At 32.8% G+C, this 26,049-nt stretch overlaps 1 protein-coding gene across 1 annotated transcript in view; it reads left to right on the forward strand.

The window, feature by feature from the left end:
• Positions 1-26,049, forward strand: part of LOC119688182 (T-box protein H15-like) — a 39,565-nt gene that overhangs the window by 3,380 nt on the left and 10,136 nt on the right. The window contains exons 3-4 of the mRNA XM_038102866.1: positions 8,355-8,767; positions 8,836-8,966. Coding sequence (XP_037958794.1) covers positions 8,355-8,767; positions 8,836-8,966 — 544 coding nt within the window. The remainder of the gene's footprint in view (positions 1-8,354; positions 8,768-8,835; positions 8,967-26,049) is intronic.

The raw sequence follows: 26,049 nt of genomic DNA on the forward strand, positions 1-26,049 counted from the left end.
ACAACTTTTACATCCAATCCAAACGCTCTAAAATTTTGACTTATCACATTTATTACTACAAGACCCTAACAATGTTAGGCAGATATTTAATGTAAAAGTCCCCACAGGGTGTTCTCCAAGGAGTATAGAGCCGTAACAAATAATATCCATTGAATTCTAGGAGAAGGCTGTTAAATACCTCAGTTCATTTCAACCTATTCTGTATGTATTCATCTGTATGGATTTGTCTCTTACTTATCGAGTAAGTTTAAGCCATAAAAAGAGTTTGATGCTGGCTTTAGTTGGAATCCAAATGGTAGTAGGTAAAATAAATAGTATCCATTTTTAGTCTAATCTAACTAATCTAGTCTAGTCTAACTGTTACGAATAAAAAACAATAGAGGTATTAAATAGAGCTCGTCTTACATCCAAGCATTTGACTTAAATTGGTGCCTTGGGAACCTTATATATTGCATATGTATATTAAGAATATCGCGGTCTTCAGATTTTACGGCAGATAACCAAGTAAAATTATTCCTAGACTTCTGTCTCAGTTTGTTGTGTGATACCACCTTCTGCTACATATCTTGGGATATATAAAACAAATATTTTTCAGTACTGTCGATTAAGGGTTAGTCTTGGAAATGTCTAAGTTTATTACCTTCTCGGTAAATTGCTGTTGTCTACATTCGAACCCCAACTCGGTGTTTGATATAGTGTTTAGATATATAAAGTCTAAAGTGTGTGCAGTTGTAGAATGTGTACCTAAATTGTGAAGGCGACTTTAGAAGGTATAGGCTATGCATAAAGTTTTAATTAAGTGCGTTTTCCGAGGAGACAATACAATTATTTCAAATATTATCAAATACCCAACAGAAATGAGACCAATAAAAAATAATAAATATTTTAAAGTATTTAGTATTTCGTTCCTGATTGAAAAATAATTTCAATTAAAATAAATTATAAATGAAATAATAATTTAATAATTTAATTTAATTTAAAACATTTTTTCAGTACTACAAATGATATGTCGAACTCAAGGTTTTACGTAGTATAGCTCACCGGAACAATGTTTGATCTATAATATTTAAAGACATAGAAAAACTCAATAGTTTTAATAGAAATTGAATACAAGCATTTTAGAAATCACTTTTAAGATTTCTTACATGATTCCATTTTATTTAAAATTTAATCACACTAAATTGGTCCAATCCTCGATATCTGGTCTTTATAGAGTCTACTCAAATTCTGTATTTCTATATTTCAAGTAACTATATAGTGAGTAGTAAGCCAAATTGGCTTATAATTCAACGCATATCGGTAGCTGGGGTAGCTTTACGTATAAACCTACATATACCGTAGTAGCCGTCGCTCGATTTATAGGCTGAATTAACAGATATAGCTGTATATATCAGCTTATCAAAACATCTGCAAAGACAATTGAGATCTCAGTTATTTGGAATAGGGACATAGCAACATTCATAAAAAGAGAGTTCCATGACTTGGACTGCACTGGAAGTTTATAGTTAACTGTTTGTACTGTCATGATTAATATTAACGATGGAGTATCTTCCTTGGCTCTATTAAATGAGTGAACTTTTTTCTAGGCTATATTAAATCCATCAAAAACTGAGATTCTCTATAACTAATTAAAAACATACGTTCCTAGACTACATTGGAAAGGTTAAAATTCAAAAATTCAATGCCAGAATAACTTTGATTGCTTTATCGTATTAATTAATTATTAATATTCCTTCGCCAGAAAATATAAGGAACAAAAAGAAATCGTTTAAATGGTTTATTTTCATTTAAAATCATGAAAGAAAATGTAGACAATTCCATCGTAGTTACGAACCGTTATGGAGAGTTAACTATAGTTTGAAGCATTACCTAATTCGCAAATGGTAAGAAAATCGCCTCATTCATTTCGGGACAGCACACAAGGTAATGAAGTCAACAAAGAATATAATCGAGCCAATTAATGTAGGAGCTGTATTAAAAAAATATACAGTGAACTAATTATAGGTCACTGCGATTTGAATGGCGATGATTCCTGTAAGCTCTGCCGCGAATGCACGAAAAAATGAAACTATACGGCTATACGAAGATCCATTATATATGAGGTCTAGGACTTAAAGAAACATAGTTCACATAGATGGTTGCACACTCCAACTAAATTATAAAAATAAAACATTCATAGCAGCTACCGAATCAGTTAAAAACTGTAAAATAAATCGTTATTGAGAATTATGCCCGTTGGAGACATAATTAATCTATATCTTTTTTTAACCTCAAACTTCAGCCGTATATCACTACTACTGTTTCTATTGGAAAGCTTGCAATATATTTATATATTTATATAAGTATATCTTTAATTTATATATGTTATAAGTATGGAAGTAAATCACACTCTTCTTTCATATTTTCTGTCCTTACAAGATTTTCTTAGACTGCGAATGAGTACCGATAGGAAGACCAATAGACGTAGTATGGCGGTATGAATGAAATTTAACCGAGAACGAAAAAATAAAATATCGTAAAGATAACAAAGGGAAGAAATACAACAAAATTTGGTTCCAATATTATTTGAATTGCAAAGTGCGGTCGCCTACCTAAATTAAACTCTTTTCTTCGAGATCAAATCTATAATAATTTCTATTGGATGCAGTTTTTTGAGCTGTTTAACTATGTGCTCTTCAATTCCCGCCTCCTCACTCGATTCACTTACATTGTGACCGAAAGGTTTTCGGAGGTTCTCATTTAAAATTCGCGCGCTGTATATTTTTCGATATTTTAAGTTTATGTAGTTTGGCAGCACTGTCCTTAATTACTATGCCAAAAATGAGCGCGATCTGTCAGACAGTTCGTTTACGGCAGCTGTTGAAACCAGTTCACCTCAGTAGTGCGTTGCGAAAAAAACAATGGAAAAAAATATTGAACAAAGAGTTTGCATCAAATTTTGTTTTTCGAACGAAATTTCGTGTGCAGAATCGTTGCGAATGCTACAAAAGGCTTATGGGGAATCAGTTTTATCGAAAACTCAAGTTTATGAGTGGTACAAAGCCTTTCAGGACTGTCGTACGACCGTCGAAGACATGCCGCGTTCTGGACGACCTTCGACCTCTACCACCGACGAAAACATTGAAAAGGCAAAGGAAATCGTGTTCAAAAATCCTCATGTGAGTGTTAGAGAGATAGCACGAGAGCTAGGCATCGGTCGTGAGATGGCTCGTTTGATTTTGGTGGACAATTTGTGTATGCGACGTGTCAACGCCCGGCTTGTTCCGATTCACCTCAATTTGTTCAACATTATCAACGATTTTAAGGCCAAACATTCAATAAATACCATCGAACAGCCACCGTATTCACCTGATCTTGCACCGTGTGACTTTTTCCTGTTTCCCAACCTCAAATTACCACTCAGAGGAACGCGTTTTGAATCCATAGAAGACGTAAAACAGAATTCGCAGAGGGAACTCAAAGCCATACCGGAAAGCGCCTATAAAAAATGTTTTGATGATTTGAAGAAACGTTGGCATTTGTGTATCGCTTCTAATGGAGCATATTTTGAAGGAGATAAAATAAATATTGATGAAGATTAAGAATTTTGCGTTTTATTTATTTATGACCGGAAACTTTTCGGTCACAATGTATAGCATTCCAAGAAAGTATATATCGTTTTAAGAGCTTCATCTCCGCAAGAGCTAAGTCCAAAACACTTTTACAATTCAATTAATTTTAGTTGGCTTTAAAATCATGTGTTATGCTAACATGATAAGTTCTACAAAATGTAACAACTATTCATCGGATATATAATTTTAAATGTTGTAAACTTTTTTAACTCTTTACTATTATAGTTACAGTAAAATAGATAATCACGATTTACGAAATCTATTGGGCAGGCTATAATTAAAGATCGATCCAATGGATCTTAGAAATATATTACATTACTCGTAAGGTATGTGTTCAAATCTCATAGAAACTTAGGTTACTAATTGATCTTTGAGTATGACTTCACTTTTAAATGAACATTATTAGAAGCAGCTCTTCGCCAGTTATAGAAATAGAAAAATTGTTCAAAGATTATAATTGATAATGATAATAGTAGGTAAACGATAGGTTCGGCCGAGACGACTGAACGATAAGCTATAATAATTTTTATCAATAATGCTTTGTTTGTGATGTAATATGTAGCTGCATCTGTAACCCCATCCATATTTTGTCCCTCACTCAGGTTTTCATTTTGAATTTTTAGGATTTTAGGCTAGGATTTTATCAAATGACAAGAATGGGTGTTCAGGAACTTATTATTTGTCATCATATCTTTCAAGTGATGAAATAGAAAACTTGACCTCGTCTCTTTAGATATTGAAAGTATATATGCTATTAAATCTCTTCATTAAATCGATATACTTTTCTTAACGCAGCAATTACCTGACTCCCTCTAAATTGTACAAGGTCTACAAGGTCAACGCCCTCAAATAGTCTACTTTTCGTGGATAAGTGTAATCAATTTAAAAACAATTTTTGTCCTCTGAACTGAACTTTCAGTTATGGAAAGTCAAGAAAAAAGTGCACAAGGATTTCTAAGGTCTCGGTTTTTCAAAATATTATGTGTTTGAAATTTGTCAGGTATTCCAAAAACCTTTTTTAGTAAATCAAATTTTGTTCTACTAATCGTGATCTAACCCCGTTATTAAACCGAAAATATTAGTTCAGTCAGTTTCACCTACCAACATACCAATATTAAGTTTAATTATTAATACATCAACACATATTATTAACCAATATTTAAGATGCAAGTGTACACACATATCACTTAGTTTTGGGTCTATTGAGTTGCTTCTATATACCTCCTCACCTTTCCGTCACGGGTCTTCTTCAATATTTTCCTATTGAAGCGAACTCAAAGAACTTCTGTTGAACTAAGGGAACCGTAATGGGTAAGTGGAACAAATAAGATAAATTTATCCAAATTCTCAGTACTCCTAAACCGGAAGCTTATAGTGCCTATGTGTTATAAAAAAAAAACACTAAATAAGATAATAAATGATAGATAATTAATTGATAATGAATTAAAACGAAGTGAATAGTATAATCTATCAATATTAAATTTTAATTGAAAATAGAAAAGTTCAAGCAAGAAATAAATTGTAGTACAATAATTAATTGTTTACAATTATTAATTAAAATCTCCGCGATTGCACAATATGAACTCATCTGGATTACATGTTTTACTTCTGCAATAATGTATTGATTTTATTGGTAGGTCTCCAGCAAATCATGCCCATATCGCAAAATGTGTGTAATATAGAAAAAGTATTATATCTTTATATCAAGTTTATGGGAAGAATTTCCTTGACATTGACAGACGAGGATACATAATGATATATATGTGTTCCGCATCGCTGGTTTCGTTCTAAATTTTCGGTCTAGTATAGCCACACTATAGTGACTTAAGATTCATTTAATAACGGCTTGTCTTCTAGTTGTCGTAAGGGTGCCAGATTCGACAACTTCTTATGTGGAGGTACTTTGAACATGTTTTCTTCATTTTCTTCCATTTTTATATTCTGTAGTCTTGCTCCGTTACAATTTGATCGCAATACGAGTGTACTTTATAATATGTATAAATATACATATATTTATATTAGAGCAGTTTAGGTTTGAAAACACAACTACTGTTTTTTAATAATTTAATATAACTATATAATATATATACACTTTTAGGGATACTATACTTTGACAAAAGTATGTTTGTAAGTTTGTATAAGCTATAGTGCGTTAAAGGTTCAAAATAATCCTAACTGTACTCACATACCAAAAAAAAAGAAACATGTACTCACGAATTTCTATCGATCGAATAGATCACTTTTGTAAGATAAGACTTAGAGATACTAGTAACTAAGTACAATGGAGTGTGTACTGTATATCGTGCATTGGCTGTATGGTGAGATTACCTGTAATGGAGTTTAGTATTATTATTACGCTTACATATATTAAAATGGTTGTCTTTAAACAGAGTACTTTGTAAAGGGAATATATATAAAGTATATATGATGTATATATGTTGGCTACGCGCACAAGCCAACACTTTTTCATTTTACTGATGGACCTGCGATAGCTCTGCTTTTGTATTTAAAGCTACAAATTCAAAGCTCTTGAATTGTAACAGAGTAATCAGATATTACCCATATACTCCAGTTTCTCTCGGTTCATGAATAGGTTTTCATATGATATCCTTATTGTCAAGTAAAGATGGCCTTGTTACTGTATCCACAACTAGAATGAATAGTAGTGTTGACACTACTGACAGCTTACCCCCTAGTGATTCCTTCAAATGAATCTGAGGGCCAGCCATGATGCAGTACTCAATATTTAAGTCCCGTGTTTATAGCTTTCGTAAGATTTATGAATTTGGATGACATTTGACGCCTCTTTATGATACTTCAAAAAATCTTCAATTTATTCTATAAAACGCTTTTTGAAAGACAATATCGGAAATATGGTATAGAGATATTTGGTATTACATCAATTTTACGGTATAAATGGTGATTGCTTCCGAAATGTGTAAGTGAATGACTAGACTGAAAATTCTTCTGAAAACTAAGTCATTTTCTTTTAAGATTCTTACAATACTGGTCTTATACCACAAAACCTGTAAGGACCCCTTGCACAGTAATGTTATTATTGTGTAAAGATTTTCCGATTTTGAGAATTTCAGTAAGTCTACATCTGACTCAACTTAAGACCTTTAGTATAAATATTATTGCTTAGTCATCAGGTAGCAGATGAATTTCATTTAGCCTGGATTGCATTGAAATAGTGAAGAGCCAGTTGAGAAATACTGTATCATAGTATCGTGTCGATTAGGGAATCTTTTGGAAGAAAATAACTGACTCAAGCCCTACAGATTTCTGATAACTATTTTAACGCTTTAAAGAGGCTTAGTTGAGGCCTAGCAATTAAGTGATAATCACAATATTAAATTCAAAATTGAATGGCTTGTTAAATATCATCTGCGACCTCCTGTTCCGCCTTTTCATTGAAATGTCTATATTTATGTTTAAATAAGAGATAATTCTAAACTGAAATGAATATTATGAATGTTCTCCTATTCTAAAGGGTTATTTTCATTTTCATTTACATATCTATATCGAATTTTCAATTTTATTTTCATGTCATCTTCAATACTCGTGCATAAACATTTCATTAGTGGCAAATAAATATATAATTAAATATTTATGACAGTAAATAATTGTAATGGATTTTAAAAATTTGCATTTAATTGTTTCCAATATATTTTGATGACTTGATAATTGCGGCGTTTTCGCAATGAAATCCCAGCCAATGCAGTGCGAAGCCATTCGATTCAATTTAATTCATTCGTCGGCGTATCTATTTGTAGCGTTTATTTTATAAAATCACACACCACAGATACTTAGACGCTGCCTGCCCGCCCCGCCCAGACCACATTAGGCGCTTTATGCGAACAATTTCAGATGCAATTGCGTTCAGATGCTACTCCCGATATGGACACGCACACAATCGCATTCGCCCCGTCAAGCTGTAGAGTAGAGCACTTGTATTATCGATGAAGGACAGGTCGGAAGGGAACGCAGGGAGCCCATCTAGCTTGCGAATAAATTCACTGTCATTTGCATAAACCAAATATTAAAACAACGAATAATTGAAATTCGTATCTGCGGCACGCATCTGTGCACACTCACAACACGGCTGTCGCCCGGGTCGTAGGCTCACATGCATTGAGATATAGTCGCTGATATAGCGGCTAATTGGGCGTGTACAGTTGCAAAATGTGCAGCGTAATTAGCGTGGCTTGTTTAGTTCAGTGCAGTTCAGTGCAGACTTGACTTGGGTTGACTTGGGTTGTCTGGTTTTGTCGCGTCCCGTCCCGTCCCGTCCCGGCTTAACTCGCTTGACTCGCCTGGTTTTGATTGCCTTGCCTTCGTTCAATTGAAATTAGAAATTGGATTGAGTGGAGTCTGTCGTGCGTGGTCCAATCTGCAAATTGCAACGCTGAAATCTGAACAGAAATCAGTGGAACTGAGGTTGGCGCTCATTATTTGTCACAAATTAGTAAATGCAAAATTTTGACAGGCTAATTGCATTTAACGTGTCTAATCGAAGGCGGAAAATCTTGAAATGCTGAAAAATTAGCGCCTGAAATTGTTTCGTCGTTGTCACTATTTTCATGTTAGCGGCGAATTTGTTTGAAAATCAATTAATTAAATTTTATTTTATTTTATATAAATTAGCAGCACCACTTGTTGCTAAGTACTTTAGCAATTAATAAAACAGTAATAAAGAATATCGTTTTAAAATAAATTATTTCATTCATTATGTTCGAATAGGTCCTCTCTCCGTTGAGCGTTATCCAGATGTGGAGGATGACGTGGACGTTGATGTTGTTGATTGCAGTGATAGCGAATCGATATCGACACATACAATGCGCTCGCATCATCATCAACACAATTCGTCTCATCGTCTTCACAGTCAACACAATCAACACAACCAGCATCATCATCATCATCACCATCATCATCACCATAAACAACATCATCAACAGCATAAGCAGCGGCACAACACTAACAACAACAACAGCAGCAACATCAATAATAACAATAACAACAATTGTCACAATACCAGCGCTAGCAGTACAAACAGCAGCAGCAACAGTAGTCGGGGGCGTGCCTCATCGCCGCAGAGCCCTACACCCACTGAGGAAGATCGTCTCTCGCCGGAGCCAGCGCAGGTAAAACAAAAAGTTAGCCAAAATCCATTTAATCGCATGCAATTCAGCGACTACAATGATTTGCTTTTTCATTGCTGTAGCCCGCACCCAAGATTGTGGGTTCCTGCAATTGTGATGATCTCATACCAGTACAGTGCCACCTCGAGACGAAGGAACTCTGGGACAAATTTCACGAATTGGGCACAGAAATGATTATTACCAAAACAGGGAGGTGAGTATATCACATATTTATTTAAATAAATATACTCGTGTATAGATAGAACAAAAGTATATTAAGTTAGTGTATATAGGGTGTTTCATTTTAAAAGTGCTTTACGGGGAGTGATTCAGTAGTCTGGGAAATGAAAAAAATCATTTGGGTGGAGAGATACCTTTTTATTAATTATCCAGATACAAGATTGCTAAGGCAGGTTTTCCGAAACAGTTCAGCATGACTTCGGAATTCATTTGATTAGAATAACTAACTAGTTAGGATAATTGTATGAACCGTTTTTGTGACATAAAGGATTGTTAGTGGAAGATTTTTTGTGCGGAATATTTTTTGTACGTACTTTCTTCCCCACGATAATTTTCATTTCATAGACCAATGATTCATATCCCGCATTTAAATCTCTTCGAAAGGTAGCACTCCCTATACAATATATATTAATGTGTTGTTTAGGCATGGAACACAATGAGGAAAGGTAATAAATATCACACATTTTAACAATATATATTTCTATATGTATAAACATTCTATATATATATATAATAAGTAGTTAATATATACGGATTTATGAATAATGTATGTATGTTTGTGTATGGATATATATGTGTATAATGTATATATGGAGGGCGATGGATAAACTTTCATACCGGGAGGTCTTTCGCTTTAAAAACTAGCAGATGAAGTTTAAAAACCAAAGGCAGGCTAAATGATAAATCAACGATACTAAGGCTTTATTAAATAAACTCTTTACACTGACGAAAGAATAATTTTTACATTTTCATCGGGTTTTAAAGAGGTTACTGCAGGATAAGGTGACCATAGGTGAACATCTCAATAAAATGGACCAATAGATCTATCTATCTGAGGAACAATCGCATTACTCCACATAGTTAAAACTGTTGAGATTACACCAATGGATCAACTGAGTTTGGTTTGGTTATAGTATTTTTCATTTGATGATAGAATTTACAATATATATAAAGTCCTTGTAAAAGCACTTGATGTCTTTCAATTTTATCCACTATTTCAAACGAATTAAAAATTCTCTGGTACTGGTCTCATCCGATTGGTACTAGTACATATTTTTATTGTTATATTTGTATATTTTTTTTTGGAGTTTTCCTTGCCTAATTTTGCAGTGCACAGCTATCTGAACTATTTTTTTAGACCCCAATTCAGGAATTTGAATTTCAATAAACCTCTATGTTATTTGGGGTTTGTCCTTTAATCTTGAAAAAAGAGGCACATGAATATCTTTAATGTCGCTCCGTATACTTATCCAGTTCCAGATCTTGTTAGCGGGTATTTATGCAATTAGCTGGTTGCCACATAGCTAATTCTCTTCAAAAATCGCTTAAATTATAGAATTATAGAAACTTGATTCTTAGCCATTATTGCAGAATCGTGTCATTATGATCAAGTTCTTTCATCAAAATATTTGTTTATCTATGGCACCTTCTATGGACCACTTGAATGTCTCAATTTTTCGTCTAACTTCTCTGCTAAATACACTCACTAGAATTTCATTAGAAAAACTGATATTCGGTAGATATCCGCATTCAACGAAGTGCAACAATTTTTTCATTAATAAGATTGTAGTTTTTTTTTTTGTATCAATTTTGGATCATTTTTGGATCTTATAACGTTCAACTTAAAGCTCGTTTTCGAATATCCGCGGCATGATTGTTTTTGATATGCTCAGTGCAGCAACCATCTGTGCTTCAATGAAGCGTCAAGTTTGTATAATTCGGACTTTACATTTGCGAACCAGCTCTGTCGCATATATTGAAATATTAGAGAGCTGTAAAAATAGTCAAATGTGATTTTTCTCTGAGAGATAACGCAATCACACTATATTTATATTTGAGTTTATTAACGGAAAAAATATATTCCAAATTACCAGAGACGCTTGCTTCTGAACAAAAAACTATGTTGCATTTTGATCAAATGCTATTAAGTTATAGTCATTTGGAATTGGATATAGTTTAATTGGCTCGCTCTGTCATTTATATCACCTAAGCCATTGTCGAAAGACTTATATATTTATAGAGAACATATGAATTCAGTATCAGCCCAATTTACGTTCCAAGGACTTTTGTGTATATTGATCAAAAACCGCTTACCATTGTAGTCAGAGTTTCGGAAGAATGGTAGATTCACATAAGTTCCAACATCAATTTTCGGAACACAAATTCAGAATGTTGTTGCTTAGGTTGAACTGTGGATATAACAAATCAAAGTTAACATAATAACAGATAACTGAACAATATCAACACATAGTGTAATGAAAAACTGTATTAAACTCATCAAAATACGGCATTGTCAGCCGGTATACACATTATCCTAATTGTATACACATTATTTATATTTTCATGAAATCAGGTGGCAAAGCACATCGTTACAGCTTTTATGAACTTTGTCCATAATACAAAGGTTAATCATAGACATTTAGAATTATAAATGCAGATCTTGCAAGTAATCAGTTGGTAAAGAATATCATCCTAGGCTTCTATCCAGTTTTTATAAAAACTCGATGAAAATAATCTCTTTAAAGCTATTATTTTCGGAGAACGGAAGTTTGGTCATAGTACTGAGTAAAATTTTCTTTTAAAATTCGTCACTATCTCTAATACATTAGATTTGTACTCTCATTTAAAGTCTCTAAGCAGCCTCATCCAGTCTCATCGTTTTGGACCCAATAGATCTCTGCATTGGTTCGATTCAGCTCGGCGGCATCGGTTAACAAGTTTTGTCTATTTACGCACCTATTGTGGTTAATGATGTTTCGTTGTAATCGTTAAATAAGTGTCCTTAGTTTCCATTCTGGTAAATTCAAAATAACCTCAACGCAATCACGTACCGCGCACTCTACACACAAAGGTTATTAAACGTCACTGAAATGTATATTTAAAATGTCATTATATGTATTTAAGTTCTTCGTATCAAAACTAAACTATCGGTCATAGATGTGCATTGTGCATATTAAAAATGCACAATAAAATTCTATACCTTGTCGTCCTTTGTTGATTTCCGCCCATATGTGTGCAATCAAGACCATTTATTCACCGCACTGCACTTTTTGTCGCAAGAAAATTTTCACCTAATCTCATTTAATTACCAACAACATTTTTTACAATATTTTTCAGCTTTTAATTTTTTTTCCTCGCATTTTGTTTGTTAATTTTTTCATTTTTCCATTTATCCATTTTCCGAGCAAGGTCCAAAGAAATTACAACGCAAAAATAAACGAAGTGCTGACATAGATTGATATCGCTTGCATTTCGCATGTGACGCATGTGACAAATGCGCCCACACACACTAACTGCAGAGAATAATTCCACACTCACGTCGTGCACATTTCGCTGCTATGCATGCCTTCTTCTGTGCAATTTGTCTGGATTTGGAGTTCAAGTGTAATATTTGTGTGCGTGCGTGCGTGTGTGTGGTGTGTGTGTGTGTGTGTGTGTGTGTGTATGTGTTGAACTGTGTTCTCTGTACTGCGGCTATGACTATGGCTTTAATTAAAGGGTAAGGCTAGGATAACTTGTTCAAGACAAAAGCAAACATTAACAACCGCAGAACAGGACATTCGCATAACACATGCAACTGGAAGTTGTACTTGTTATTGTTATTGTACAAAATAGTATTATTAATATTGTTGTTGTTGTTGTAGTTATGTTCGCAATACAATCGCCAACATTTACATTGCAATTTATACCAGCATTTATCAAATGCGATTGTTCTTGCGGTTACCCTGTCGTTAACATATTAAAACAAACATCGCGAAGAATTACTGAAAATTACAAAATATTACAAATAAAAGAAATATGAGGCACGAATGTAACACAAAACACAAAACACAAAAAAATAAAAAAAACAAAATACAACACAACCAGCAAGAAAACAATAAAATTATGTGAAATGTTGTATTAAACTAACAACAAAAAAAAATAAAAAAAAAGGTATTAACAAAAAAGTCATATAGAGTAAAAGGAGTAAATTTATTAATGGGTTACCACGGGTTGGCAACCCATACACCCGCACTTCGCTGCTTTCGCTGCGTGTATGCAGTTATTATTGCCAATCACAACAACAACACTAACAATAACAATAATAATAGTAACGACATAAGCAACAAAGGGTTAACTGTCAGAGTTAAGCTTTTGCATACAAAAAACAAAATAAAGCAAAATAAAATGAAAACAAAAATCTAAATAAATCACCACAAGTTGTTTAAAGAAAAAAAATTGTTATAATTAAAAGAGTAAATATTGTGGGGCTGTACAGAATTTATAAATACATTATTTAGTTAGAAAATTAGTTCTCTATTGCGATATTAATCATTAAAAAGTACTAAATGGTTTTATTTATTTAAAGGAATGTGAAAATGATCTAAAAAATGGTCAGAATCAAATTAAAAATTGAAAAATCAATCCTTTAACATTAAAAATTTGTATACAGCAAATTTATTTTAAAAATTATTCTAAGCATTTAATCCAGAGTTAAATTTAATATATACTTTTTTGTTGTTTCTTTTTCTCTTGCCTACTCTTATGCCACTACATAAAGAAGCTCAAAAGTTGTGCCATATAAATGCAAAAATTATGTACAAAAAAAGTAAAACCAAATTTTCAACAACAATGATGTTGTCTTGTGTACTATAGAAGTTTTTTTTTGTGACTACAAATGTGTGATGCGATATCGATTGTGTAAATGTAATACTGAAAATGAAAAATTTCATTTAAGCAAATTTTTGAAAAATATAATTAATTCTGTGACGGTTCATTTCATGAGATTTAATGAGAGCATTTTCAGTGTCCGATTTAATCACTTTATTAACAATGTTGAGAATTTTTAAATATTTTTGTTAAAAATTTATATATTTTATATTTTAAAGATATTATAATATAATATTATGATATTATAATTCACAAAATATTGTTCTCGTACATACGAATGACTTTCTCAGTATTACGTTCCTAGATTTAGGTTCTATACATAAGAAAGAATATATAAATCATGCCGCTACAAACAAAATAGAATTGAAATTTAACAATTAAAAATAAAAATATATTTAATTAATTCAATTATTCTATAGCTGGTTTATGATTTCGTTTTAATATAACCACATCAAGTGAATTTGTTAATAAAACTTTCACAGTAAATTAACAAAAAACTCCAGAGAAATGTGCGAACATATAAGTTAAGTACGTCTTTGGGTCAGTTGGTTAAGGAGCACTAATTCTGAGCTTTAAATTTGGCAGAGCACGAGTTCAATATGTTTTGATATTCTGATAGGTAGAAAGCTATATTCAATATGAATCGACATTTTGTTCGATCAATGTGCTTTGTTTACTGAATGTAGTGTACAAAATTTTTTTTAGCAAAAAAAAAATTCCAAAATATTGAAAAAAAAAAACAAAGTTGTGAATCAAAATTATGAAAAAAAAAAAAAAAAAAATAACAAATAATATATATAAAAAACAAAACCAAAAAGTACGACATAAAATATTGAAACGCTAATGTGCGATTTGCATGTTTTCGTAAAGTGCATAAATAATACAACAACAACATAAGCTAATACAACAATAAAACATACAACAACATATCATCAAGCCATGTAAAGAAATTTCACAAATTTATGTACATTCGCATGAAATGTATAGCTTCATAATTTAATTCTCGTTTATTTATAAACACATTCATAAATATATAAAAAAAACAAAAAAAAAATATATACATATACATGTAGATATATACTTTAATTTTGTTTTATTCTTATTTCATTTTTAAAAAAAAAAAATTTTTTTTATATAAATAACGACCCGCTGAGTTGCAAATGAAACTAGTTTAGTTTACAAAGCTCACAAGCTTTTGCACAATTGAGTATATTACACAATGCTACACACAATGCTACACACAATGCTACACTGTCGCACTAGTTTGTTTTTAATTTACCGCACAAAAACGCTGTCTTCATTTTGGTGTATGGCACACGAAGACAACAAGTGAACACACTCACCCTTTAACACCTTTAACCCCTTGAGCGGCTTATAAACGCTTTTAGTTTATTGATTTGCATTGACATTTGCGCTTAATGCGCTTATAGCCGTTGACAATCAGTTCAATTTGGTGTGCACGACGCCATCCCTGCCCCGCGCAAAGCTTTTGTTGCAAATTGATTTCACATTAACAAAATGGAAAAAAATGCCTGGATTGTAAGGATTCACCAAGTGCAAATCAAATTAAAAAGCAAACAATAATTTAGTAAATAATTATTAGTATTTTACGTGTGTGTTTGTGGGAGTGCATGAAACTTCACTTCAAACTTCACTTCACACTGCCCTGCCATGCTCTGCCTAACATACTTCAACGGTAGAGAGGCATTCTCCAAAAAAGTTTGCTTCCTACAAGCTTATGTATTTAATATTTTTATTAATTATTTGAAATGAACACATAACATAATTTCTCAATTAGGTACTGAAAGTGCATAAAAATCATACAAATATTAAATAATAAAAAGTATTTCCTTAACTGATCACACACCAGCAAGTGTGAAAAATGCGCAAAATAAAAATTTTTGAACTTTCTGCGCTGCTCGTCTTACACAAAGCCTCGTCGTACAGTAGCAGCAAAAGTAAAAGCAAAAGCAAGAAACAAAAACAAAAAAAACAAATGCAAAAGCAGAAGCAGAAGTGGCAGAGAGAAGCGCGCATTCTTTGTAAATATTTATGCTTGCATGCAAACTTGCAAGCGTCAAATATGAATGAAAAGGTGCTTGAATTTTGCTTCAACTAGTTTCCAGATATTGAATCTTCTTTTGTATCACAGATTTAATATGGGTCAGAAACATGCAAACGCGCATGTGTAACGAAAATTATTTTTAAATAATAAATTGTTGTAAAATAAGACATGAATTATTTAAACAACAGCAGCAGCAGCAGCGGCGGCAGCAGTCGTTGCAGTCGCCGCAGTAACCGCAGCAGCAGCACAAAATGCACACAATGTGGTAACACTTGAAGTTAGAGACAATAGCACAGAAAAATAAAAATAAAGATCTAGCAACAAAAAAAAAAAAATAAATATGATGTTTATATATTAGGAGAAGTTAAATTAAATGAATTTTCACTGTCAACTTAGTTGCGGTGGCTTCAAATTGGTGTAAATTGCACTAAAATTTATGACAGGAGGTTACTTACCTACGCGCCAAAGGCGAAACAAACAAACAAACAAACCAACAAACCAGCGAATCAGCGAACAAAGACAGAAAGTAAAAGAAAAGTAAAAGACAAACAGACAGGCATGCTCGCTGTGTTTTGCTCTGCCTTTGTTCAGTTCTGCAAGTGGCTTGGTTGTTAGTGTAATTTGTGCTGCTGCGGCTGCGGTTATTGAGATGAAGTTTCACGTGGTCAGCATATAAAATTTGGTTACGCTGTCAGTGGTTTTCTTTGCGCAAACCCCACAAAGCAAAACAAAAGGCGTAAAGGTGACAGTAGTAGTAACGTAGTCCAACATTAACAACAACAACAACAGCAGCAGCAGAAACCCTGACAAGTATGCGTGCTGCTGTTTATTTTTTTAATATTTGTCAACAATCAATTTGAGACGATACAGAAAACAAAAAAAACATACACTTAGAAAATTAACAGAAGCCGCTGCGAGCACAATAGGTTGCACATCCAAAGTATCAAGACATTTTTTTGATATGGAAATAATCCTACTTACTTGCACTGTGAGGAAAATTGTGATTTTCATGCTTTAATTGACAAGAAAACAAATACATTGTATTCTTTAAATTTCTCCACTACTTTCGAAAATTCCAAAATCATATTTGGTTTTTAAATATCAACTTAAAGGAAGCACATTGCTTCCTCTTAACTTCAAAAAGGTAGTGAAGTGTAGGATTACAGTAAATACTCAATTATACAGACATGCATACATGCATACATACAAATTTCTCAACAATTTATGTAAATAACTTGGCTTTCTCTTAACTTCAACGGGGACTAACCATTATTACCAAGTGGTTTATATTAGTGCGATTCAGTGAGATGGAGTGTCTATGAGGGACAACCAAGCTCTATACTAAAGCAGTGTGTTTTCCCAGGATACGTTTGCATTGCAACAATAATCCCAAAAGGCAGCCGTTTGAAATCTCTTTGTGTTGAAATTTGATTTTGTTGTTCAGTGAAAACTTTTCTTATTGAATTGATGTCATTTCAAGTCCAATCTTTAGGCCAAAATGTGTACTGACCTAGAGCAAAAGCTATTTAAACGCTTCTTTATGCGGTATGTGGAAAGCATCTACAGTTACAGTGTGGGACTTTAACCCATTAAAATTTACGTTTAAGAGCAACGTATGAAAAAAATTCCTTGAGAAAAATTTAATGGGAGCAAGTTTAGATAAAAAGGCTTAGTACCTTGAAATCTATGCTTATCTAAAGTAGAAAATATAGGTGTGGAATAGTGGAAAGAAAGGTAGGTGAAAAGGTGGTAAATGAAAGAGAGATAGGTGAAAGGGAGGTAGGTGAAAAGGGTGAGGTTATTACGTAAGCGCGGGAGTGACTTAGTTGTGTATTCTGTGACTAGTCATATAGATGTATGGAGGAGATGATGGATGCATTTAAATGCCACTCATTGAAATATGAGATGCGGTATTGGTGGAGCTTGAGGCGTATGGCTACCAAGAGGTTAGAGGAAATGGTGCTAGTGATTGTTATTTAGACACATTTTATATATTTAGTATAGTCTTCATTTGTTAATAGCCGATGAATTTTTTAGACATGCTTTGAGTCAAATTATAGTCACTTGCTCAAAAGTTATTGAAACACATCTACTGTCATTGTGCGTCCCAACTGCAGCTATTCCCCTAATGACGTCTCTCATATATTTATATGACCAGTTGTTAAATGAACTCTAGAACTATGCCACTATTTTTGATTGACTCTCTTATAAATTCAATAAAACACTTTGAAGATTTTAATTTTGCAAGACTAAACTCTGTTTCTGATACTGAGGTGGATTATAGCTTTGAATTCATTTATGACACACAATGTCTTGCTGAGTAACTTCCGAAATGTCTATCTAGTATTACTAGATATTACTAGATAGTATTACGACTAAAAATGACAATAAATGAAAATTTGAGTAGGTTCACAGTATGAATCTATATATACCATATATGTATGTACTATATAGTACACTTTATTACAATAAAGTGTATTTATAGTATACACTTTATTTATTACATATATAGTAATATAATAAATAAAGTGGAATATAACTAAATATAAATATTGTTGGCAATGTGACTGTTTCATACGATATTATGTAGTTACTCAGAGTCTACACTGACTAGTTTTCGGCAAGATTTTTATATTTGAATGCAAATATATGGAGAATAGAGAATAGACAAATTTGTGTATTAGTGAAACGAGTTAGTGTTAGCAAAATGAGAATGTTATAGAATGTCAAGCCAGTGTAGATGCAAAGTTAGCTGACAAAACAAATGAAGTTTGGAGTCGGAAGTAAAAAATAAAAAAAAAAAATTCTATTTGTGGGCAGATAAACAGTTGCCATTACTTTCACTTCTGATCCACACTGTTTCATCAAAGAAGATTCAGATAAATGTGGGATAAAATCCAGCTTGTATTAGTAACTAAATGTTGTTGATTTGCTTAATTTTGTAATTTATTCCAAACCTTCTACATTCACCCTCATGAAATATTTTTTTTTTTGATATTATCTACTTCATGCGTGAATGTATCCTTCAAGTCTAAGATGCTTCTTCTTATGCAAAATAATTAAAATTTCCCTACGAAAAGTGTATAAAAATTTCATTACCACCCACTTTACACACACCACCCACACAACTACACATATTGCAATTGTTTTCTCTTCCCTTTTCTATAAAATTTTTTTGAAATTTTTATGCACGACTTGCCTGCTGCCGTGTTTAACCCATTAACATAAAGAAATTGTATAATTGGAGCCTTTTTATTTCCATACGGCGAGCAGCGTACGCAGGGAAAGCGGTGACTAATTTACCCATAAACAAAGTCATAAAATCCACACTTACTACGCTCTTTTTTACTGGTTTTTACTATTTTGTGTAAGCATTTTTGTTGCCTTTTAAACTTACCGAAAATTGGGTGAATATTTTGTAGTAAAAGGGGCAAAATACAACAAACACACACACACATACACACATACTCGCACGCAAAGGAATACACTGAAAATGTGAAAAAATGTGGAAAAATGTGGAAAAATGAGAAAAACGCTCGCACTATTCGACCATAAAATGTAAATGGCGAAGACTTAATATGATTTACGATTTTCCGTTGAATTTTTTCCTGTTTTTTTTTCGTTTTTTGTTTTTTGTTACTTTCATTTTGTTATTTTTGTTTTCCCAATTTCGTTTACATTTATGTTTATGGGAGGGAAACTGTCCCGGGTGTCAAGTGTTTAACAAATATATTCAAATATTTTTGTATGCTCCTCTTTTTCACTGTTATTGTTGTAGATTGTAGACTTTGTTGTAGACTTTGTTCTGGATTTTGTTGCTTCGTTTATTGCACATTGTGCTTGCTGTTGTTGAATTTGTACGCATTGCTGTTGCTATTGCTGTTGCTGCTGCTGCGCAACCACTTTGCATACTACTTTATACATTTGTTGTTTTTTTTTCTGTTATAGCGGCAAACATAACATCTAAAGCTGCTCCTACTGTTCCCACTGTTGCCAACGCAAGGCATCGTTGGTCTTCACTCTTTAAAGATGACGTTCCCAAGTAGTTATATGCACATTTCTAAAGAGCTTTTATCAACGTAGTATATGTGTTTGGTTTGCATATAATTTAAACTGCGTGTTATTAGTGAAGTTGCGTTCTTATTGTCGTTCTTATTGTTGTTGTGTTAGAATGGTTATTACGTTCGCATTAGTTATTGTTGCTGTTGTTATTGTTGTTGCTTGCATAAATGAAACCCTGAGTTTATGCACATTTATACTCACATTAGCAACTGCTGAATTGTTAAAGTGTTAACAACAATTCTTCTCGTATGAAAATATTTCGTAGAAAATTTATATTTTCTTGCTGCATAATTTTTCATTTGATTGCGATATTTCTTTTGTTAATTTGATATATGTAGGTACTTTAATTTATACGAAAACAAATAGCTAAGCTTATAACTTGCTAACACGTAAAATTCTTTGGCATTCCTGACGTTACAAAAAATATATTCCCAACAAATTTATGTGTGCCCTAAAACACGAAATGCTACTATTCTTATTTTATTGTTGTTTTTGTTGTTGCTGATTTCGTTTTCATTTCGTTCACTCACACACACATTTCGTTGTTAACTCTTTATAAAGCCGAAACCATTTTCAAGTACATCGCTTTAAGTTCATTAGTGGAGCAACTAAACAGCTAAGCCAGCAAATGAAGGATAGATGCATGAATGATACTCTACTAACTGTGGAGGAGGTGCAGGCGTCAACATGTCTTTACAGGTTATATTTGCTGTTTGTGTTTATGTGTGTGTGTGTGTGTGTGTGTGCTTTGAATGATTGTGTATATGGGGAGTTGAACAGATTTTTGCTTTGCGATAAGTACAAAATAGTTTTGTATTTTTCTGTTTTTGTGTATTTATTTTTTTTATTGTATTTTGTGTTATATTATTCGTTAAATGCTTAGTACAATTGTGCTAATTGTGCTGTGTGCGCTTTGCTGCTCTCGCTGCTGCTGTTGCTGGGACTATTGTTATTACCCCTTTTTCCGACACAACAATTGACGTGTTGTTGTGCGCGCCTTTGTGTTTGTTGTTGTTGTTGTTGTTGTTGTTGTTGTTGTTGTCGGTGCTTTCTGTCGAAATTACAATATCCGCACTTATTACAATTTTGTTGGCAACATTGAATTGGTGACAGCAACATTTGCGTTGGAGGTGGCAGCGGGCACATCATTATAAATTAAAAGCAAAAGGCAAAATGCGAAAGACATACGGTAGACGGTCGATGGTCGACGCTCGACGCTCGACGGTCGACGGTCGAAACGAAAAGGCAAAAGGCTGAAGGCAGAATGACAAGTTTAATATGAAACGTTTTTAATTACACGTTTTATTGTGCGATCGGATATGTTTGCATTCGCTGTCATATCTGCATAATCGGTACACGGAGCACACCTTTATTTGGTTTGTTATGTTTGGTTAATTTTATGAATTATATAGGCGCTGAGAGAGGGGCCAGCCGCTATTGTTGACTTGAGCCGTGTGAATAGGCTGGTGAGAGGCGCTGATTGAATTACTGAAGTTTACAACATGTTGCATGCGCATCATGCAAGTGCAATTGTTCAACTGGTTTTTGGTTAATACTCGTCTTTTGTTACTCGTCGAAAATATTAGTTAGTTACTTCATGATTGTTTATAATTAAAGAAATGAAATTGGCAATAAAAGTGTTGCTTTGTTACAAGTCAGCACGAAGGGTTTTGCTGTGTTTAATAGGCGGCAGCTCTGTTCAATGACTTAATTCGACAGTTGGAAAGGGAATAAAGCGTAAAAAAACTTGATCTCTTGAAAATATAACACAAAGTTTGTATTAATTATATTGTCATGTTGCTAAATATATTATTATTGTTAGGGGATATAATACTGCAAACGTCGGGTCTATTGTGTCCTCTTCTGAGTTTAGAGTAGGTTTCTACGCCCTGTTGTAGAACCTACTTTACAGAGTTTTATTGCCTTTTCCGTAGGAATATACATTCCCAGGAGCCTATTCCATTTTAACATTCCAACAACATGTGTATGGCCGACTCCTTATTCTCTTCCCAGAATCTACAGTTTGCATCCGTAAGTATATCTAGTTTTGTAAGGTGGTGTGTTAGTTTACAGTGCTCTGTTAAGATTCCTGTGATGACTCTAAGTTTTTTGTTTGATAGGTTCAAACAATCCGGGTATCTTTTATTGTTATACGTACCAATAAGTGATTTGAAAATCACTTTTAGTCAAAATTGACATATTTCGAGACCCTTTTTATTATAATGACTTATATATGGCTCCAAACTAATTTCCTTTTCGATTGGAAAATTTGGGGTAACCTCTTTACCCTAAATTTGCATTTAGTATAGATTATTCAGACAGGGTGACTCTTTGTCGTGTAATGTTTAAAACAGTAATCTGAGTAGCGGATTTATACCGTACTGGTGCAACAATTTAAAAACGTGCGGAGGCTGCCTGCGTATTCCGACGATATTGATATTGTTGACCTGAACAGCGTTTAGCATTATTGACGCCTCGACGGTTATATTAAGACTCGGTAAACCATTAACAAGTAATTAATTTCAACAGAGCACGGTCCTTTTTTGTAGGTACTTCGAAATTCTTATATTTCTATTGTCATGAAAACTACGAAAGTAATGCCATTGAAACCACTCTAGACTACTAACAAAATGTCAGATACATATCGTTTGAAAGTTTTTAAACATCATATAGTTCTATTAATAAAATAGTGTCATCTATAGGTCATTCTACGAATTTATTGACATTATATAAAATCAATAGGCTATAGTAGATATTTAAAAATTCCATTTGTGTTGTTTTCATTCACATTTAAAAAAATTAAACTGAAGTTTGAAAGCAGTCGTGCTGATCAATATTTAACAAATATTAAAAGATATTCTCATATTTCTTACAAACTTTTGCCTTGGAAACATTCCTCATTGTACTTTGTAACATTCCCTTGAATCAACACTTACGAGTAGTTAAATGCCTTAATTGCGCTCTGCATAAATGCTTCCGCTGTAGCCTGTAACCGTTCTATTCTATCTGCTCTACATACCGTAAGTGATACCGGCTCATTTGCATACGAATCGCATTATCAACACCTCGATTCTGGTTAATTAATTCGCTTCATTATAATTAAATAAAAATGTATAAATTATATTTTATGACACCTTCGACGGCATATTTCCATTTGGTTTCTTTGCCAACACAAAATTCGGATGACCGCGCATGTAGAATTACTGGGCGCTGCACACTCCTAATGGAACACATGCAAGTTCATGACTTCTTTCTTCTCTCTCGAAATGCTTGAATAAAATTCCTCACAATTCCTCATAACTTAATGTGAAAATTTTTAGAATACATTTTTTTTCTTTTGTTATATTAATTTGCTAAAATTTCTTCGGGGGCCATTTGGTTTATGTTAATGCTTTTGGTAATTCTTTTATAATCCGGTAAGTAGACATAAATTTTCTTCCTCAACGGAAAAGTGCCAAAGGCATGCCTTCTTCACTTTCTTCAGTCAACTCAACTGATCGTATCGTGTTTATTACTCTTACAGGTTTGTCTGATATTTCATAAGTTAATTAACATTTAATAAAACTTTTATTAATTAAGAATTATCTCAGGATACATAAGTTTCGTTTTAATATGCATTAGAAGCTATTAGTAAAATTGTAGAGATATCAGCTATTTTGATTATAATAAATAATTACAGTCAGATGACGTAAATATTAAACAAAAGAACGAGGAAGAAAAGCTAATAAGTCCTTAGTGAAATCATCTTAAAAGTCAATCGAATTGATCTTATCTGTTACGAGTCAGCAGGCCCGTAGACAAAAATCACCTCACAGGAAAGTATTAAATCAAAAATCGAATAATTTTCAAGGTATTCTTTTAGTGAGTTTCTGAAGAATAATAAACTGTAATCGGAGCAAGTAAATATTGTTTTTGTTGCAGAAATTTGATGATTTTGCAACAACAACGATGTTGTTTTCCAAACTATAGTGTTTTGTTTGTATATACAGAGAAACAGTGAACTGTTTGTTAGAAATGATGATTTGAAAGGTCTCTCACTGTAAAGACGATTCAATTCTTGGTGTATTCTCTTTGCTTTACTAATGTGATGGTATTGCTCTGACCCATGCCAGTAGCTAGAAAACATATGATGGGAAATCTGCTTTTCTTATTATATTAACATTTAATATAAAAAATTGTCCATTATAAACAATCAATGAATAAATTAGTAAATTTAATTTTTTATTTATTAGCGCACTAAAAGATAACTAAAAGAAAAGAGGTCTTAAGGTTCCGAATCTGGGTTTAATTGTTGCATGCTACTTTTTGGAAATTAATACATATAGCCGCCGTAGATGTGACACATTTTAAGTGGTGTCAACGACACCTCATAGACCATCTTTTTAATATAAAATTTTGCTTAGGATACACTTTTAGAGGAAAAGGTGCTACCCACCACTTTATGGTCCGCATTGATTATGCCCATGCTCAGACCACATTTAGGTGCTTATGAAACTTGAAAAAGTCTAGAGATTCCATATCATCTCGATTTTGCTAATAAGCAGAAACTTCAATTGTGTTAAAAAAAATGACATTGTTGACTTAGAAGACCCTTAGATTCCTTCCTTAGAAATTAATGGCAAAAAACTTAAAAGGTTTGACTGTAAATACATTAATAATAATTCAGATGTTTATGTAGAAGTAAGCTTTGAAGAACCTATATAAATTATGATGGCGATTTTTATCGGATAAGTGTAGTTGCGATTGCATATGACTCATATGCATGATAATCTCGTTATTTTGTTACTTTATATAGAGGATGTGTTTCTCGCATGCAGAAAATTTTTTTGGCTAAATTATCCAATACGAGCTATAAATTAAAGAATCTTTTGAATAATCCACAAATCTAACAAATTTTAAATAGGAGGATGGAAGCATCTGCTGTGTAAATGCCTGGCTCTTTCGAGAACTCTACAAAAACACTTGGGGGCTGTCAATTTTACCGGACATACCTGAAGTTTCTGTTGAAATTCCAATAAAATTTGCTTATAACACGCGAATCCTAAGCGATGCACACTATCGCTAGAGATAAGACTCTTATCTGGAATCGCAATGGACCTCAATGGTCCTAACCTAACCTAAATAGGAAGATTAAACATGAAGATTTCTCTATCCTCAACTCAAGCGCGTATTCCGCTTTTGTGTAATTTCTGCGTTTTTATTATTCTTTACACATAATTGTGTGTAATTGTGTGTACTTTTGTATTTATGCTCGCTTGTTACGTTTTGTCCTTTGGCACTTTGACCGCGTTTATATATCAATTTCATTCCGTTCCTTTTATTATTATTATTATTGGTGTTGTTGTTGCTTTTGCGTGTGTGCCTGTTGTTGTTGGAGTTTTAGTTGCGTTTTACGAATTTTTTCGTTTTGTTTTTCCGTCGGCGTAATTTTGTTGTTGTTTTTTTTTTCTTTTTAAAAGGCATTAATTTGTTTTCTTGGTTCGTTTAGTTTGGCCATTTAAATAAAAATACGTTAATAAATTTGTAAGTCAATACCGCTGTGACTGTGTGATTGTGTGACTGGGTGTGTGTGTGTGTGTGTGTGTGCGCCTGCCAGTTGGTGTGTGGTGTGTGGTGCGCGAGTCATTGTTTTTATGATAAATGTCCTTAGCGCGTATTAGTTCAGCTGCTTTATTGCGTCCTGCCTTATACATTTTTTACAATAAAATATTAATTAAGTTGTGAAAATTATTAATATTTTTGTTGAAGAATTCTTCGTCCTTTTACGTTTTTCGTAATTTTTCTTTTTTGGGTTTTTTTTTGTGTGGACTAAGGACGATTAGTGTTAATTAGATTGTAGATAAAGACAAAATTATGGGGAAGAAATGAACTATTTTAGTGAATATTTTTATTATAGGAAAAATGGTATGTTAATTTGTGACAAATTTTTATGGTTTCAAGGCGTTGAAGAATTTGATAACTCAAATATTTTTTCAAGGCGTTGGTCTACAACAAAAGGTAAATACGAGCAACAGTAATAATAAACAACAAAAAAAAAAAGAAAAAAATGTGAATATAAAAAAAATTAAGAAATTTTTTTATAGTAGTTTTTACAAAGTATTCAAAATACAACATAAATAATATTATATGCAATAAAAATAATTTCTCAAACATTATATTTTTTGTGTATAAATTCCTTAAAAATAATTCATTTAAAGTGTGACCAATCCTAATGAAGATTTAATACACTGTATAATCATATTATACAATTAAAGCTCTCTAGCTCTCTTCTACCTTCTTA

Source organism: Teleopsis dalmanni, chromosome X (assembly GCF_002237135.1).
Source record: "Teleopsis dalmanni isolate 2A chromosome X, ASM223713v2, whole genome shotgun sequence".
NCBI classification, from domain to species: domain Eukaryota; kingdom Metazoa; phylum Arthropoda; class Insecta; order Diptera; family Diopsidae; genus Teleopsis; species Teleopsis dalmanni.